Source organism: Lindgomyces ingoldianus (assembly GCF_010093535.1).
Source record: "Lindgomyces ingoldianus strain ATCC 200398 unplaced genomic scaffold BDR25scaffold_2, whole genome shotgun sequence".
Lineage (NCBI taxonomy): Eukaryota > Fungi > Ascomycota > Dothideomycetes > Pleosporales > Lindgomycetaceae > Lindgomyces > Lindgomyces ingoldianus.
The window spans coordinates 509,758-526,412 of NW_022985163.1; the positions used below are offsets into that span (position 1 = coordinate 509,758).

Here is a 16,655-nt window from a genome sequence, read left to right on the forward strand (position 1 = left end):
TTAGTAATTAAATACTTAGCTTAGAAGTCTAAGCGCTTTAGGTATAAATTAAGCCTGTTCTAGGTTTAGTTAGTGTTAAGGCAGTTTATGCTTAAGTTTATGTCTGTATTATGTTGTGTTTATGTTAGACGTGCACTAATAATACTCTAGTACGCGTCTAATACAGTTATGTCTAGGATCTAGGGAGAATACTGTAACAGACCCTTTGTATAATAATATTAACACACTTAACACATAAATCTAATAGCAGATAGATAATAGTAAGCACAGTCTTACCTTTCTACTATTATAGCTTAATTATGCAAAGCTATTTATTTTTATAAATAGATTATTTACTAATAATAAAAACTTTAGCTTATAGCTAGGATTTTTAATTATATTAAGTAATAAAAACTATATAAAGTAAAGTAACTACTTTAAAATACTAGGCAACATTATACACTAGAATTCTACTAAGTGTAAAAAAGTAACTAGAAGTGTCTTTACTAGTAAACTATATAAAATAGTTAAAAAGTTTAATAATGTAATTACACTTAGTATAACTTTATAGTAAATTATATAAACACTTAAACTACTACTAATTCTAGTAGTAATTTACATAGATTTAAGGTTTTTATATAATTACTTTATTAAGCTAAGCACTACTAGTAAAAAGTAACTTATAATTAACATTATATTACTTTATAAATTATATAAGAAGAGGGAAATTACTAAAATAAAGTAAATTAATAGTAAAAATAACTTAGTAAATGTATATATAAAGAAAACACTAAACTAGGCTTTTTAATTATTAGTCCTAACTAACTACCTCTCTGTCTAGATAGAAGCATCTGTAGACTAGCTAGATCTTATGCGCAAAAATGCTCTAAACTAACTAGACTAATAACACCTTTATATAAAGCTTATCTTTTTTATTTTTTTTATTATACACACTTATTTTTCTTATTATAAGATTAGAAGAAAAGGATATATAAAAAAGATAGTCTATTTATTTAGTATATAGAAAAAGAAAAAGCTACCACCCCTTACATATAGTAGTTATAATGCAGACTACAGCTCTACTATATGCATAAGGTGTAGGCATTAGCCTAAAAGTTAGCTAACATATAACACTTAATAAAAAAAAAGGCACTAGTAGTGCTACTATAATAATAAGTATATAAAGTTACTAAGACCTAACTATAACTTTAAACTAGAACTATATAAAAGTACCTCTTATAATACATAACTTTTACTGCTTATAGCTGCAGATTAGTGCTAGTAGGTAAAATAATATTAATATTATAAAATAGTAAAGCTGCTATATGCTACTTTTTAGCCTATCTATAATTAGCATTTTATATAAGAAAAAAGTAGAAAAGCTAAAAAATTTATATATTTATACTAAAACACTAAATAAACTACTAATTAGTAGTAAAACTAGTTAAAAGGGTAACATAGATGCGCCCTAGGCTGCTAGACTATATAAGGACGTTAAAGACGCCTGCACTAACAGCGCTAGAGGTAGAGAAGAAAGGCTAGAGAGACATCTCTCTCTCTCTCTCTCTCTCTGTGTGTGTGTGTGTGTGTGTGTGTGTGTGTGTAGGTAGGAGTATCTGTTACTATTAGCACTATATAAAAAAAGAAAAGAGCTAGGGAATAGTATAGTAAGGCTTAAAAAGTAAAGAATAAAAAAAAGAAAGTAAAAAAAAAAAAAAACTTTATTATATACACCTTCTTACACACCTGCCTATATAAAGATTCTACACTATTTTAGCATAAAACTTTATATAAAATAGTTTATACACTACTAAATTACTTATAAAGTAAGCGCATAAAGGCTAAATAATAATAGCTTAAAACACTTTACACTATTTATAAAGCTATTTATATAGTGTAACTAGCCTATTTTAATGTACAGCATTACTAAGGCAAGTTTTAATAAATAAGGTAAAGTAAAAGCAGAACATAATTAAATAAACCTACATAGATAAAAAAAAAGTAACATGTACAGAAAGTAACTTTTTAGATAAAAAAAAAAGTTGCTAGTGTCTGTACACAGCAGCAGCATTGCAGCCTAGATATAAATAATTGCGCATAAGTAGGATTACATATCTATGTTATATAATGCTTATGTGTAAACCTTTATGTGTAAACATCTAGATATCCCTCTTTTCCTTTGTACAGAGGAAAGATAAGAGTAATAAAACTAAAAACATGTTGCCCTTACTTTACCTACTTTGTACGCTGTGCACACTGTACACTACTCTTACTCTTGCTACTTAAGTGCTTATACTATAAGCAGCTAGCTGTCAGAGCCTATTCAACAGATAGTAAATAATTTATATAGTACATCTAAACATGTTTTAAATATAATTTTAGTTACTTCTATGTTTTTGTCTATGTAGAATATTTATAGCTTTTGTTTAAGTTTTAGTCTATATTAGGGCTAAGATTAATTTCCTTAACGTTAGTTTTAGTTTAGACCAGTCCTTAACCAGTCCTAAACTAGCTTCAAACCAGTCCTAAACTAGCTGTAAACCAGTCCTAGACTAGTTATAAACCAGTCTTAGACTAGCTGTAAACTAGTTCCAGACTAACTGTAAACCAGTCCTAGACTAGCTGTAAACCAGTTCTAGACTAACTGTGAATCAGTCCTAGACTGGTTATGAAGCAGTTTTAAACACGTTCAATTAAAGAAGAGATAGTTATATCAAATTCTGTATATTCGATAGTTAGAGCTAGGCCAGACTCATTCCCTACTAAAGCCTGTTTGCAGTGACGTCCTAAGGTCATCCACCCCACCCATAAAGAGATGTTAAAAAGGGGAATCTTATGCTAATGCCCTACAGACGCTATATAAACTTAATAAAATGTAAATCTAGCAACCTTCTTAACTTATTTTATAACAATTAAAGTGCTCCTAATAACAAAATGCACAAAGAAAATAAGAAAAAGAAAGGGTGTTTGCCTAGCCTAGCATTATAATAATGCAGCTATAATAGGGTTTAGAACACTATTAAGTAATAATGTAATCTGCTTAATATAAATTATTGTTGTTATTATTATTATTATTATTATTATTATTATTATTATTGTTGTTATTATTTTTATTATTATTCTGCTTCTTATTTCCCTTCTCTTTTTATGCAGCAAGGAATTTCTGTTAATTCTTCTACTTAGTAAAAAAGGGGTTTACATTATTAAAGGCATTAATAAGTTTACAGCTTAAATTGCAGGTAACACACTTAAAAGCTGCAGTAAATTAGTATTAAACACTATCTAAAAAAAATTAAATGTAGATACTTACACTTTTAAGGCTTAATCTTTTTACTATTTTTATTAACACTGTTACTGCTAATTAGCTGTTTACTGCAGTGCTTATATAGAGCATTCTTAACTGCATTAAATTCTTAGAATTAAGCAATGCAGAGGACAGCAGCAGAGTTAATTGCCTATAGAATGCCTTTTAAACGCTATTAAAAGGCTATCTAAACATAATAGAATATAAAATACTTACAGCTGTAACACTATCTAGCTTCTTACCCTTTTTAACAGTGTAAACAAGCAGCCTTAGTGTACTACTATTATAGTTAGAAGTTACAAGGCAGTTAGTGTGTAACTACATTAGGTTAGGGACAACTTATAAACGTAATTAGAACAGGTATTAAACCTTAGGGAATACATAGATGCGCCACTTTGCTATCTTACAGTTACAAGTAATATAAGAATTATCCTTGTTAGCCTGCTTCTAGGCAGCCTTGCTACTCTTTAATTTACACTAAAGTATTAGCTAATAAGATTAGATCTTTTTATAATAAAAATAATATACATTACATACCTTAGCACTTTTAACAAGGTCTTAAGAGTTTGTTCTATCCTTCTTTAAAAAGTTACTAGAGCTAGGGAGCTGTATAAGGTTAAAGACTGTTACTAAAACATAATTAAATAGTGTTACATACGCTATAGAAGGTTATGTTTAAGGTAAGAGAGAAGTATGTTGCAGAAGCGCTAAAATAGTTTCTGTGCATAGTGTTGTAATACTTTTTAAGTTTATTATTTAGACTAGGCATAGCAGCGTAGAGCTTCTTTATTAGACTCTTGTAGTATTCTAATATATATTAGGACGTGATCTAAACGCGATCTAAACAGGATCTAAGCCATATGCAATACTAACCTTAGATAGATAGTTAATCTTCTTTAGCTATCTTTCCACCTTTGCTATCCTTGTGCTAGCAGGAGACATATTAGTGATTAGAGTAAGCTGTCTTAATGTAATTAATAAGCTAATTATAGTTAAGATACACTTACTATAGCTTATAAGAATATAATCTAGACATATTTAGATTCTAATTAATACTTACCCTACAAATTTATTCTAAGGCGTTATAAGAAGTGTATTTAATGCAACACACCCTCTTGTAAACCTTAACATAGACAAACTTTATAGTATGGCTATTTGCCTTACAAACTTGTTAGAAACACAATTAGAACCTCTATAAAATAGGTAATATTTAGCCTACCTCCTCTATCTGTTTAATCTTAAATTTAAGGTTAAATTTGTTGCAAGGAATTTAGATTTGTTAGCAGCACATTAGCACGTAGCGCTCCATTTTAATCTACTAAACACGTTAGAAACGCTATGTAATCAGGATTAGAATACAATTCTTACACATCCAATTGCCTAATTTAGGAACGTCGGTTCTTAGTGCTGCCCTGACGACATGGTGGTCGCTGCAAGTGAGAACAATTCGGCGGTGAGTTGAGAGAAGGGCTCAGGAGTAGTTAGCAAGTGCCTTAGGCTAAAAAGGTGTCAACCCTGCTAAAACAAGTTTAGTATATAGAGAGGGTTAGAGTAAAAGTGAGAGAGGTTTGGTACGAGAAATTTTAATTGGGCCCGTGCGCAGCTAAGCGAGGCCGAGGAGCAGCCGATTTGACTTATTGGTGCATGAACTCTATAGTCTCCTCATCCTCAACGTACCTTGCTTCATCACCTGACGTAATCTCTTCGGGAGGTGTTTCCGAGCGTTTCCTCTTTTTGACCTCACGGGCAAAAGAATGCTTGCCTAGCGATTGCGCTCGCCGTGCTTTGCTCTCCGCCGCAGCAAGATATTGGCAGAGCTGTGTCCCAGAGATGCAAATTTCTGTATCTTCATCTCCCATCTCGTCCTGTGCAAGTTCTTCATAGGTGAAATCGCTGAGGCGGAGCCGTAGGCCTGGGTAGTCGACGGGGTTTCCTTCATCGTCACGGAAAGCCTAGTAAGAAAGTTAGAACATCAGGGTCGTGTCAGCGTTATGAGGATTTAGTCTACCTCATCCGCGGCCTCTTCAACAGCTCGCAATTCAGACCCATCAGCAGTATCAAACAGTCGTGGTCGCCATATCGATAACGTTGCTTTGCGTGACCCCTTCTTGCCATACTCTATATCCAGGCCGACAACAGCTCGTACGCTAGCGTCTGAATCTAGAAGATAATTTTCGGCTAACCGGCCTAGGCGCGTCTTCTTCTGCGAGTATGCGACTTCGATAATGACACCCGGATATTGTGCATCGTCATGCCAGAATGACGCATCTGGTTCGTACTTCGATTTGCTGGATGAAGCGTTAGTAGCAAACTGTATTTCAGTCGATCGGGCCGGTCGCACTTTCTGCGCGAATTGAGCCTTCCTGCCTGACCCGTCACGTATCGCTTTCAGCTGGGTCCGAATCGCATCCTCCACTTCATCAATGAAGAGCTCGTGTACCCCAGTAGGCATGCGAACGACTAGTCTACGCTTGTCTCCGTCGTAGTCATACCTGCCAAAGTCCTCTGTCAGCCGTGGTCATCGCGGTTTCTAAAGTCCACTCACCGTATCTTGTCTTTCACGTACCCCGCAAGCACATCGTCTTGCTGGAGCGTACGCTCTATCTCGTCGTACTCTCCTTGTGCAAGCTGAAACTCTATCCACGTGCCTTGCTTGATGTTCCTTCCCGCTTGAATGTGTCTGAGGAACGCGATGACACGAAGGGCCCCCGCAAAAGGCTTCTTGTCGGTCAGCGGAGGCGTCAAAGGCTCGTTTGTAAAACTTGAGGGCGGCGTGAGGTGTTGATGCTGCGTTACATCCGCTTGCGATATCGACATAGCCGTACACTATGCTGCATCGTGAGGTCGTTCGATAAATGCCCGCTGTCGCGCCAACTGACAGATCGTCCAAAGGCTGGGCGCTTTGGTTGACTTAGCAACAACGCCACGCGTCTCGCTCAGCAAATGTGGCTGCAGTCAATGACGCCAAGCGCTGACTCATGAGATAAGGTCCAATTAGCTGCACTAGTGTCACGTGCCGCTATACTACGGATAGCACCTTGTGGATCAAGACTGGAGCGGATATAATTCAACTCTGGATAGCTGTGATCACCCGATATTTGGGGTGCCCTTTCAGATCCATTAAGCCAGTTCTCCGCTAGGCGCTGGCCTCAAGTCACTTGCATCGGAAATCGAGGTTTCGCGGCGAGAAGCAGGCGGCAAAGCCCAGCGACAAACGCTGTGTACGCCATTGCATGTAGCGATAATGCTGTGTTATACTATCAGCCTTCAACAGCCAGTCAATGTGTAGCACGTGTACAACCCCGCATCTTCTCGTCTGTCTTCTTAAGCCTCCCACTATGCGAACTGATTTAAGTCAAGAGTTTAACTTCCCTATTCCTTACTTTGCAGAAGTCACCAGATATCTATTAGGCACAAATAAAGAAGGGCAAGAAGGGGCGAGCTGCACTGGAGCCTCCTCCTCTGGAAATAGATTACCCCCAAGAAAGTCAGGTATACGACGGGCTTGGGTTTGAGGCAGCTCTTGAGCCTCAATATGAAGTAAGGCCCATCTTGAGGACCCCGTTACGGACTCAATTCAACAGCCAAAAACTACCTAATCGACAGCGGCCCCAAAGCTCTGATCCTGCAGCACTTCGAACCCAAACCTAACAGTGCCGTGGACCAAAACTTTACGCCAGTCCTTCTCGCCCATGCACGGCTCTACTGTTTTGCGCATCTACGTCTAATAGCGCCACTTAAAGCCCTAACCCTTGGCAAGCTGCACAGGACACTCTTGAACTTCAAGTTGTACGCAAAGCGCGTTGGAGACATCATTGAGCTCGGTAAACTGAACGATCGACAACATGATTAGCGTCGCGGTATTTTTCTTGCTGTAACCTGGACTTCTAAGGACGAATGTCTGAAGAACAACATTATGCGAAACGCGACTTCAAATATAGACGAGGGAGGGAGTTGAGCTGCTTAAAGAGTGGATGCGTCTCGGCACGGAGGGCGTCTCGCTACGCAGGGAGGGACGTTAAGTGATATGCCAATAATCAGCTCGCAGGCTTCCCTATCAAATAATACACTATCTCTACCGCCAAGCCCTCTCTCCTATTAGTCTGGATATAAGCCGGTTATTGATCTAATTGGTAGAAAATTAAATAACTAAAAAGCTTTGTTGTTCTACGTTTTTAAGCTTTAAGTAATTATTCTGCTCTGCTACATGCTTAATCTAGCCTTCTTTTTTCCCTATTATAGTTAAAGACAACGCGGTTAGGGGTGTTAAAATCACTTCTGCTGCGTGGTTTTTCCCTCTAAATATAATTAGCGCTGCTAAGACCTTCTAAGCAAAGCCTGTTATCGTTCCTAATTAGGACTAGCCACTTTCTTCCTGGAAAGGAAGGATAATCTGCTCGTCTCTTCCTATCAAATAATCAAATAATACACTATCTCTACCGCCAAGCCCTCTCTCCTATTAGTCTGGATATAAGCTGGTTATTGATCTGATTGGTAGAAAATTAAATAACTAAAAAGCTTTGTTGTTCTACGTTTTTAAGCTTTAAGTAATCATTCTGCTCTGCTACATGCTTGATCTGGCCTTCTTTTTTCCCTATCGTGATCAAAGACAACGCGGTCGGGGGTGTTAAAATCACTTCTGCTGCGTGGTTTTTCCCTCTAAATATGATTGGCGCTGCCAAGACCTTCTAAGCCCGTTATCCTTCCTAATTGGGACTAGCCACTTTCTTCCTGGAAAGGAAGGATAATCTGCTCGTTTCTTCACTTTTCTTCACCATTCATTTTCACACTTCACTTCATTGTTCACTTAGTTTCGTGACTCATAATTCACCACTCACCACTCACCACTCAACATTCACCGTTCGCCTCACTTGCCATCCAAGAACCCCAAAAATAATTATTTTTCATCGAGTCCTATTCACGCTACAAAACCTTGGAGGCGTTTACTTGATCCGTGCACGCTACACCGCCTGCCGAATATAGCGATTCTGCAACCCCGCCCACCACAACCTCACCCCTCCAAATCGTTCGAACACCCGAACATACCGACTTCTCAAGCTTCAGTTCCAACACCCGACCTCCTCCCAATCTTCATGGCGCCAAAAAACAAAGGCAAAGGCAAAGAAGCAGCTACATCCTCCGATTCCAAAGACGCAGACACGAAAGGGAAAGGCAAAGGCGGGGCATCCGCGTCTGGGAAATTAAAACCAGCAACTAGCATCAACGTCCGACATATCCTCTGTGAGAAGCATTCGAAGAAAGAAGAAGCGTTGCAGAAGCTAAGGGATGGGGCGAAATTCGATGACGTTGCTAGGGAGTTGAGTGAGGATAAAGCGAGGCAAGGTATTTCCCCCCCCCAAACCCCTTATAAACCCCTGATCCTCTTCTTCACTCCCCATCTCTGCCAAATCCTGGGCTTATTCTGGGAATTGGGAATAGGTGGCTCTCTTGGCTGGAAAACCCGTGGTAGTTTGCTTCCTGAGTTCGAGAAAATCGCGTATGAGCTCGAGCCTAGTACGACTGGGAATCCAAAGTGGGGCGAGGTGAAGACGAGGGAGGGGTATCATGTTTTGATGGTTGAGGGGCGGAAATGAAGGAGTACGATATCGAGCGCGCGAACAGGCTTGGGCAGGGTAGGCAAAGAGTTGGAGTGTGGAGGACGATGGATGATCTCTTTTGGATTGGGATTGTGAAAGCAACGAGTCTTCTAGCTGGTGCGTACGTAGTGAGGTGACGTGAGATGCAAAGATACCCATTTTCTACACCAGATCCCAAATTTCAGATACCATAATACGCCGTCACCATTTCTCAATTATCCTGTCCCCTCGCTCAAACTCCCCGTCTCCTCTTTACGCACTTCGATAAAACTCCGCAGCCTCCTCCTCGCTAACCTCGCTCGCAAAACACGTCTTCCTCTCCACAAGTCCATACTTTGAACCCCGAATCTTCCACCACATTTCCCTCCGGTCCCCCCTCAACCTCCCCTCCAATAAATCCCTCTTCAAATCCCTCACAAAACTGTTATATATTTCCGGCTCCTCCAACTCCGTAATTTCTTCGCGCATAACACGAATCGCTTCCAGCGCTCTCCCATATCCACTCTCCCCCACACTAGTCGAAATATACTCGCGGATATTTCGCGCCATGTCAGCAGCGGCGGTTTGGATGGCTTCGAGGTCATCGGTAGCAGCGAGTGCTTGTTTGAAGGAAGGTATGAGGTTGGTGGAGTCGATTTTGACGCGTTTAGGGTTGCCGAGGAGCGCGTCGACGTCGAGGCCTGAGAGTGGCTTTTCGCGGTCACGAAGTGTGCGCTTACCCCGGCCTTGTTGCTTCGGCGGGACTTTTTTGACATCCGCGGCGGCTTTGAGGGCGGCGAGTTGAGGGGATGCTCTGTCGAGGAGTGAGGGAGGAGGCGCGGAGTATTTCGTTAGGATCTGTGGAGGGGCAGGGAGGCTGGGGGATGTGGGATGTGTAGCGCGCCAGCGAATGATGTGGTTGATGCGGTGGAGTAAGGGGGAGTATGTGTCCTCGAATTTCATATATTCTGTGGGCTCGCCTTCGTCGTCGCGATCGAAGGATGAGAGATCCATGGCATCGACGTATTCATTCATCGCTTGCATTAACTGTGTGTTTGGTAGGTCGCGGTGCTCGGTGATAACTTTCCCGCTAACCGTGAGGTGTTTGTCGAGAGGGGGGAATTTGTAGCGTCGCATGTCTTCTGCGAAGGGAAGTTCGACGTCGACGAGGCATTCTAGGTCGGGTTCAATGCGCGGGACGAGGAGTACCAGGAGGGGGGCTTTGTTTTCCCGTGTCACAAGCCGGGCCAGTGCGTAGCAGCCGGATTCGTAGAGCGCGTGGATAAGGGATGAGAGGGCGAGGGCAGCGGCGGTGTTGGTGCGTTGTGGGACGACGTAGTTTGTTCGGGACATAGGAAGGTAGCGCTCGAACTGGAATGTTATTAGCTTTATCCTCCAAAACCATTCTGAAATTCATTATGGGGAGCCAAGGGAGGCGTATACCTTTTCTTCCGGCACAAAGCCGATCAAGTCAAGACAGGGCGAAGTCTCAAGCTTGACAACGTTGGCATCTGATTCGCTGATATGGACAGCGGTCCTTCCGTACTCAAATCCTCGTTCTAAATCTTCCATCTCTACATTAGTTTTCGTGCCCGGCTCATCCAGGTTGTCGATTTGGTAGACGCGCTGGCTCTTCACGGCCGCTAGCTGTCCATCCCCACGATGCTCATCTCCCGCAACGGTTGCGGAAGACTGCGTGCTTGCACCAGCACCACCTGATAAATCCGTTCTTACCACGAACGAACTTGCTGTTGGTGGCTTCGCAATCATAGTACAAGGATACCTCTCGACGTCGATTGTCAAGGTGGTGTCGTAGTTTTCGGAATCGCCAAGAGTGAGTGTGCCCTTATAGCTGGGGACTGGATGCGTGTTTTTCGTACGCGGGATTTCGAGTTGGCTGATAGCTTCGGCGATGGTGGCGAAGTTGCCGTTGCATTTCCTGGCAAAGTCCTTGAGAGTGGTTTCGTTTTGTTCCTGTGCATCAAGTTAACAGAAGACTACTAGAATAGGTAGGTAGCTGACAGACTTTTTCGGGATCTTTGTCTTCCTCTTTGAAACCGAACTCTGCATCGTCGAAATCTACGCCTCTAGTTTGCGTCAAAATATGCACATTGGGCGCTTTCGGTAATCGGGAGATTTACAGAATATTCATCTCAACCTCATCCTCTTTTAGCTTGGCTGCAATGGCATCGGAATCGGATGTCTCCATGTGCCCGTACCCGTCGGTTATGATGTTGATCCTGCGGTCATACTTCAGAGGCTTGCCAGTCTTGCCAGTAGTTGCGGTGTCAATCATTTGGATAGCCACAGCTAATGCAGATAGAACTGTCAATAGTTAGAGTGAATTGACTACAAGACTGGATAGCATACCATCGCCTTGATTCGTGGCGCTTGGCTTCAATTGTGGTTGGAGATCACGAATATCTGGTAGGAGGAGCCTGTCACGTGTCAGTCGCAGGGATACCAATAGGCATAGACCCCTCATAAGCAGAAATAAAGCTTACTGTTTAAGGGGCACGATAATTCTAGTATTCGAGTACCCATCATCATCGTCGATTGCTCCCATGACATCGGTTTCTAAGGCGCGTCAATGGATGCGATCTGTCGCGAGTGGCGTAAACTTTGAATGTCTCACCATCAGTCCTATACCCAACAACGCCCATCATCGCCGTCTTTCGTCCCGTCGCAACCTATCCCTCTCTTAGTTATTTCCATCTCCATAACACACCAAGCTTACCGTAGTCGTGATCTTGTCCCAGACATACTCCAGCGCCCATTCAAGATTCGTTTGACTGCGTCCATTGCGCTTCTCTCCCATGGACCGGCCGAGATCGAGAATGTACACCGTAGCTTCTTTCTGCGCCATAGTTGATGGAAATATTGAAAGAGTGTTGTGGGGAGAAGAGACGGGATAGAAGATTGTGACCGTGGTGCCTTGAGGGAAGTTAGGCAGGCGTGGCGCTTGGACACGGAAACGCGACTTCATGTGACGGGCGTCTAAATTAAGTTTGGTCTGTGCTTTTAGCTCCTCTGACCGTGAGTGAAGCTGGAGATGTTCACTATGCACTCTCTACTTTTGCGTCCAAAAACGCACATGTGGAAAAGAAACGCCCGCTCCATTTGATGAAGCTTGATGGATTGTTTACCTCCCGCTCTCAGCATGGTGAAAGTGACCCACACCTTCATGCCACTTGTTAGCGAAGCACTCACAGTAGCCCAGACAACAACAAACCAGATCATGAGAACAACCCGGCGGAACATAACCGCCTTTGCCGTGGGTGTGATTTCAGCGAGGCGTACGATCATTCAGGTAGGTCTGCTAGAGGCTGATAGAAACCTCCATTTCTTTACAGAGAGCTCGGACGAAGCCAGAAGAACACACAAATGAGCTAGTTTCCGTCTCTGCTGTTTCGTATACGCAAGTTTCGTATTTCCCTCCAAGTTGGCTGTCCTTGCCCCTGAAGTGGAGCCCTAGAGTACTCATCTACAGGCATTTCACCACCTGCGTGGGTAACAAAAAACGCCACAGCATTCCTACAACCTTGCAAACTCACCCATCTACCCATCCTCCTTTCAAAGACAAAATTGAACGGACTGGTATTCGAATTTCATAACTTCTCTTAGCTATGAATTTCTTTTGTTCTTTTATCACCCAAAAGATCCTGTTTTAATTTTGATACACGAGGAAGTTGACTTAACGTTCGGTGCGTCCCTAGTGTGGCCATATCATGATCGCTTACTTCTGTCGCACGTTAGATGGCGCAAGGTGGTATCTGCGACGGAATACAGTGCTACTTGAATTTCTACGTAGGATCAGCACCCTGCTAGTGATAAACCAGCTTTCGGGCTAGTATAGTCCAAATGGTCCATTACTCCCTGCATATAAGCAAGCGATCATGAGTAACGAGAGGTGCGCGAAACTGTGTGCTGGAAAATGTAAAAACTTTTCCAGATGGGCTTCGTATAGTCTTCTGCGGTATGCTAGCTCTACTATAGAACGTGCTCGGGGGCCTTTGAAGCGTCAAAATACTGCTGAATTACGGATATTGTCAAGGGGATGAGGGCAGCGGACTGGTGATCTAACTGAATTGGTACTAGATCGAGAATTTGAAAGGAAGACCGAGAACCACAGCTCGACAACATCGTACTTCAATCCACAACCCACGGGAGGATATTGGAACTAAAGCAGGGGCCTACCACATTCATAAGCAGATTTAGACAACAGGAGTCAAACCCTCGAAGGATTCCGCTATGCCACTTCGGTCCAAGCGGCTCGGTCATTTCAATTCACCGAAGGTATATTTCTAAATGCCGAGCCCTTTCGCTCCCTCCTTTCTCATGGCATTCTATCTCCACCTGTCTTGGTCTTTCTTTTTCAAGCCCTTTAATTGAGGAAGGACTATCTGTTGTATCTCATACCCATAAGTTGCGTAGATCATATTCTACGTATAACAATTCAAATGGAGAACCCGTCACCGTCGCTCCAGCTCGCTGATACTGATGGCACCGGCCCAGTTAAACGGCGTAGGCCTGCTCTTTCATGCGTTGAGTGTCGAAGACGAAAGGTCAGGTGTGACAGAGAGAAGCCCTGCGGCCCTTGTACTCGCGCCAAGAGCCCGACCTGCACGTATAGGCCGAACCCACACACTATAGACCGACGACCCAGAGCAGCGGCACCTACATCGGCACACACAAACCAAGATAGCTCGAATCGGTCTTCTTTGCCGTCATCAATTCAGGCAATTGACTTTGAGTCTATGGTCAACCGGTATATTGCCCCAGGCATCTTTGGACCTCATGGAAGTGTAACGCTCAGTCACCTGCCGAGCCCGAATGTAGACCCTGGGGCATCATGCTACACATCCGCCATCAAGTCTCTTGTAGATAACGTATTCGATCTTGACGGCTCGTCTGCCAACAAGGACGAAGAGTCCTCAAAAGTTCTGAACATACCTATTCGGAACGCTGTACCTACCACTCCAGGCCAATTCGTTAAATCAAAATTCTATGGGGAAACACACTGGTTAAATAGCATCGAGCCGGTGAGTGTCTTTGAAAATCCCCCGCTGTTCTCAAGCCATATGAACAGCTCATGGATTCATCTAACAATATGCGTGTAGTATAAAGCACTCAGTCACACGCACACAGATTCGGGTCCTCTTACAAGCAGAACCGAGATTAACAGAGCCTCAGAACTATATCAGACTGTTCTTGAATGTAAGAGAATGGCTCGCACTATTAAGAGTGCGCGCGTAACCAAACACTCGATCTCCCCAGAAATCCAGTCTTCGATTCCAGCGCGAGATGTGTGCGATCAGCTTGTCCAATGCTATCTACGAACGTTTGAGGGAGTTTTCAGGGTCCTGCACATCCCGACGTTTCTAGCGGAGTATGATTCCTTTTGGGGAAGCGCCGTCACAGGGAAGCCCACAGTTTTAATTAAGATTCTCCTCGTATGCGCTATTGGTGCTCCATTCTACAAGGGCCTCGAATCCGCAAGTCTTCGGTCGTCATGTGCAAAGTGGATGCAAACCGCCGAGACATTTCTCAGCGCTCCGCAGGGGAAATCACGACTGAACCTTACCGGACTTCAAATACACATCCTGCTTCTCCTAGCACGTGAAATCTGCAATGTGGATGGGGGGGATCTCACATGGATCCCAGCAGGTTCTCTACTACGGAGTGCGATGCATATAGGTCTTCATCGAGACCCCTCGCATTTCCCCAAGATTTCTGTCTTTCATGCAGAAATGAGACGTAGACTTTGGGCGACTGTATTGGAGATTACAGTACAGTCAAGCCTGGATATGGGTATGCCACCCATGCTCTCACTGAACGATTTTGATACCCTTCCTCCTTCAAATATCAACGACGAAGACATGGGTGAAGGAATCGAAGCGCTCATTGATCTCAAGCCACCACAGGTCTTCACGCAGACCTCAACTCAAATTGCCTTGAACAAGAGCTTACCTCTGCGACTTAAAATAACGCGGCTTATTAATAGCCTACGATCAGATCTGTCCTACGACGAATCTCTTCGCTTAGGCTCTGAACTTATTGCAAGCTGTCGTGCGAACACGCAGCTCTTCCAAGGTTTCTTTGCATCGACCGCGAGTCCCACCACCTTTCAAGTCAAACTTCTCGACGTCTTAACTCGGCGGTTTGTCCTCTGCCTGCACCGCCCGTTCTTCATAAAAGCGAAAGCTGATCCTAAGTTCTACTATTCTAGAAAGATATGTCTCGACACATCGTTGTGCCTTCTTGCACCAACCTCAATAGCTCCACAACCTAGCCTTGAGCACACGGAAATGACACAGGAGGATGACTGGGCTCGACTAACTACCCATTGCGTCGGCTTCTTCAAATCCATTTTCCTATACAGTACTACGACTGTTTACTTAGAACTACTCTCCCAAATTGAGGAGCAACAAGAGGACAGAGTACCTTTTCCAACCTTCCTTGTCTATCCAGCAATGTCATCTACGAAAATCGCAGCCCTAGCACCTCGCGCGAATACGGGAGCAGCTTCAACTCCTGACAGCACAACACCTTTGTCCAGTAACTCTCCTGCTTCAGCTCCGCCTCCCCCTCCGCACCCTCTGCTGATACTTCCGCCCCAATTTGAGACACTTCGATCAGCAGTTGTTGCAGCTCGGAAAACTACAGAAAATCGTATCAAGAACGGTGAAACTAACGCAAAAGGATACGTTTTCCTTGCATGTGCACTAGCTCGCATCGACGCGATAGTGTCCGGTACTGATCCCGATAAAGCAGTTCTTAGTGCTGCGAAAAAGAGCGCTGCGGCCTGTGCAGACTGGATGAGGAAGACATATCAAGATGAAAATAATGTCGAGATGAATGTTGGGGCCCTACCACAAATGCCTGCAGAAAAAAATGGGAGTGTCGGCACCGAAACAGGGGACTTTGGAGGACTGGGAGTAATGGAGGATATGGATTGGGATACGCTGATGCATGATGACACCATGGATTTTGGATTCGGGTTCGAAGAAAATGAGAGTTGGTGGCTTGGGGGGCTGGGGGGGACGGAACTATAGCTTTGAAGAATGGCTATTTGATTAAATGTGGGCTCATCAACTGGACTAAATCGAAATGCCCCGAAGTGGAAATGAGTTGGAGATTAGTATACTCTATATATGAAAAGATCCTCACTTCTAATCAGTCGCTTGCTCAAATACAACGAGACTTGGGTCCAGCCACTAAGCCCCCTTGTTCTGGGCTTTCGTATTGGACTAATGGAAGCTGGCGCATATATCAAGACCCGCACTAGGTCCAGCAAGGAGAGAGCATGACTCCCAAAATACAACTCCATAGTCGAGTTTTCACTTCCAGTCACTTTTCCCATGGATACTCCCAAAATCTTCCTTCAATGCTACGCGACGGCGTTATGGCTACTAAATACGGCAGTACATCAGATAGTGTCCCTGAACGCAAATAGCTAAGTCCAGGGAATGAGTGTCAATTCTAGTAGAAATGGTTCGTTCTGGATATGGCCAAAAAGGAAGGACGAGCAAACAAATAACAGTAATGAACAGGAGAACAGAGATGACTAGTTCATATGTGTCATGTCGGCGACAAGGTTGACATCAACACATCTTTCTGGGTTATAGGTGTTGCGTATGTTGAGGGTGTGTACAGTTTCGCATACTGTTGGGGTGATATGTGTGCCGAAACTTGCTGATGCACACGTTGTTCTCGTGCCATATCCTAGCCTTTACAAATATTTTTGTTATTTCCTCTTTTTGTGCTTGTTTCAACACAGGGCCCCATCTTTGGGA

General features: G+C 43.2%; 4 protein-coding genes across 4 annotated transcripts; 2 read left to right on the forward strand and 2 right to left on the reverse strand.

Annotated features, from left to right (window-relative positions):
• Window positions 1-4,917: 4,917 nt before the first annotated feature.
• BDR25DRAFT_208303 (uncharacterized protein) lies at window positions 4,918-6,100 on the reverse strand (the record flags this gene model as incomplete). The annotated part of the gene is made up of 3 exons (XM_033684559.1): window positions 4,918-5,235; window positions 5,292-5,775; window positions 5,829-6,100. 3 exons carry the CDS (start codon window positions 6,098-6,100, stop codon window positions 4,918-4,920), a joined length of 1,074 nt encoding a protein of 357 aa, XP_033553721.1.
• Window positions 6,101-8,077: 1,977 nt separating this feature from the next.
• Window positions 8,078-9,021, forward strand: BDR25DRAFT_330865 (peptidyl-prolyl cis-trans isomerase pin4). Its single transcript, XM_033692572.1, has 2 exons — window positions 8,078-8,626; window positions 8,723-9,021. Exons 1-2 carry the CDS (start codon window positions 8,377-8,379, stop codon window positions 8,875-8,877), a joined length of 405 nt encoding a protein of 134 aa, XP_033553722.1. The 5' UTR covers window positions 8,078-8,376; the 3' UTR covers window positions 8,878-9,021.
• Window positions 8,723-11,748, reverse strand: BDR25DRAFT_251309 (SPOC domain-like protein). The gene is made up of 8 exons (XM_033686117.1): window positions 11,597-11,748; window positions 11,495-11,549; window positions 11,364-11,436; window positions 11,230-11,297; window positions 11,001-11,184; window positions 10,886-10,946; window positions 10,303-10,833; window positions 8,723-10,230 (listed from the first exon to the last, which is right to left on the reverse strand). The coding sequence occupies exons 1-8, from the start codon at window positions 11,723-11,725 to the stop codon at window positions 9,133-9,135; spliced, it is 2,199 nt and encodes a 732-aa protein (XP_033553723.1). The 5' UTR covers window positions 11,726-11,748; the 3' UTR covers window positions 8,723-9,132.
• A 1,523-nt stretch (window positions 11,749-13,271) lies between these two features.
• Window positions 13,272-15,914, forward strand: BDR25DRAFT_370687 (uncharacterized protein; the record flags this gene model as incomplete). Its single annotated transcript, XM_033697160.1, has 3 exons — window positions 13,272-13,927; window positions 14,027-15,417; window positions 15,526-15,914. The coding sequence occupies exons 1-3, from the start codon at window positions 13,320-13,322 to the stop codon at window positions 15,912-15,914; spliced, it is 2,388 nt and encodes a 795-aa protein (XP_033553724.1). The 5' UTR covers window positions 13,272-13,319.
• Window positions 15,915-16,655: the final 741 nt, after the last annotated feature.

What these genes read in the sequence shown, in the direction of transcription:
- BDR25DRAFT_330865 (XM_033692572.1), top strand. Translation starts at nt 8,377, where the DNA reads ATGGCGCCAAAAAACAAAGGCAAAGGCAAAGAAGCAGCTACATCCTCC. An exon ending in TGAGGATAAAGCGAGGCAAG is followed by an intron (nt 8,627 to 8,722) that starts GTATTTCCCCCC and finishes AATTGGGAATAG; the next exon opens with GTGGCTCTCTTGGCTGGAAA.
- BDR25DRAFT_251309 (XM_033686117.1), bottom strand. Translation starts at nt 11,725, where the DNA reads ATGGCGCAGAAAGAAGCTACGGTGTACATTCTCGATCTCGGCCGGTCC. An exon ending in GAGGTTGAGATGAATATTCT is followed by an intron (nt 10,947 to 11,000) that starts GTAAATCTCCCG and finishes GACGCAAACTAG; the next exon opens with AGGCGTAGATTTCGACGATG. An exon ending in GCTTTGTGCCGGAAGAAAAG is followed by an intron (nt 10,231 to 10,302) that starts GTATACGCCTCC and finishes ATAACATTCCAG; the next exon opens with TTCGAGCGCTACCTTCCTAT.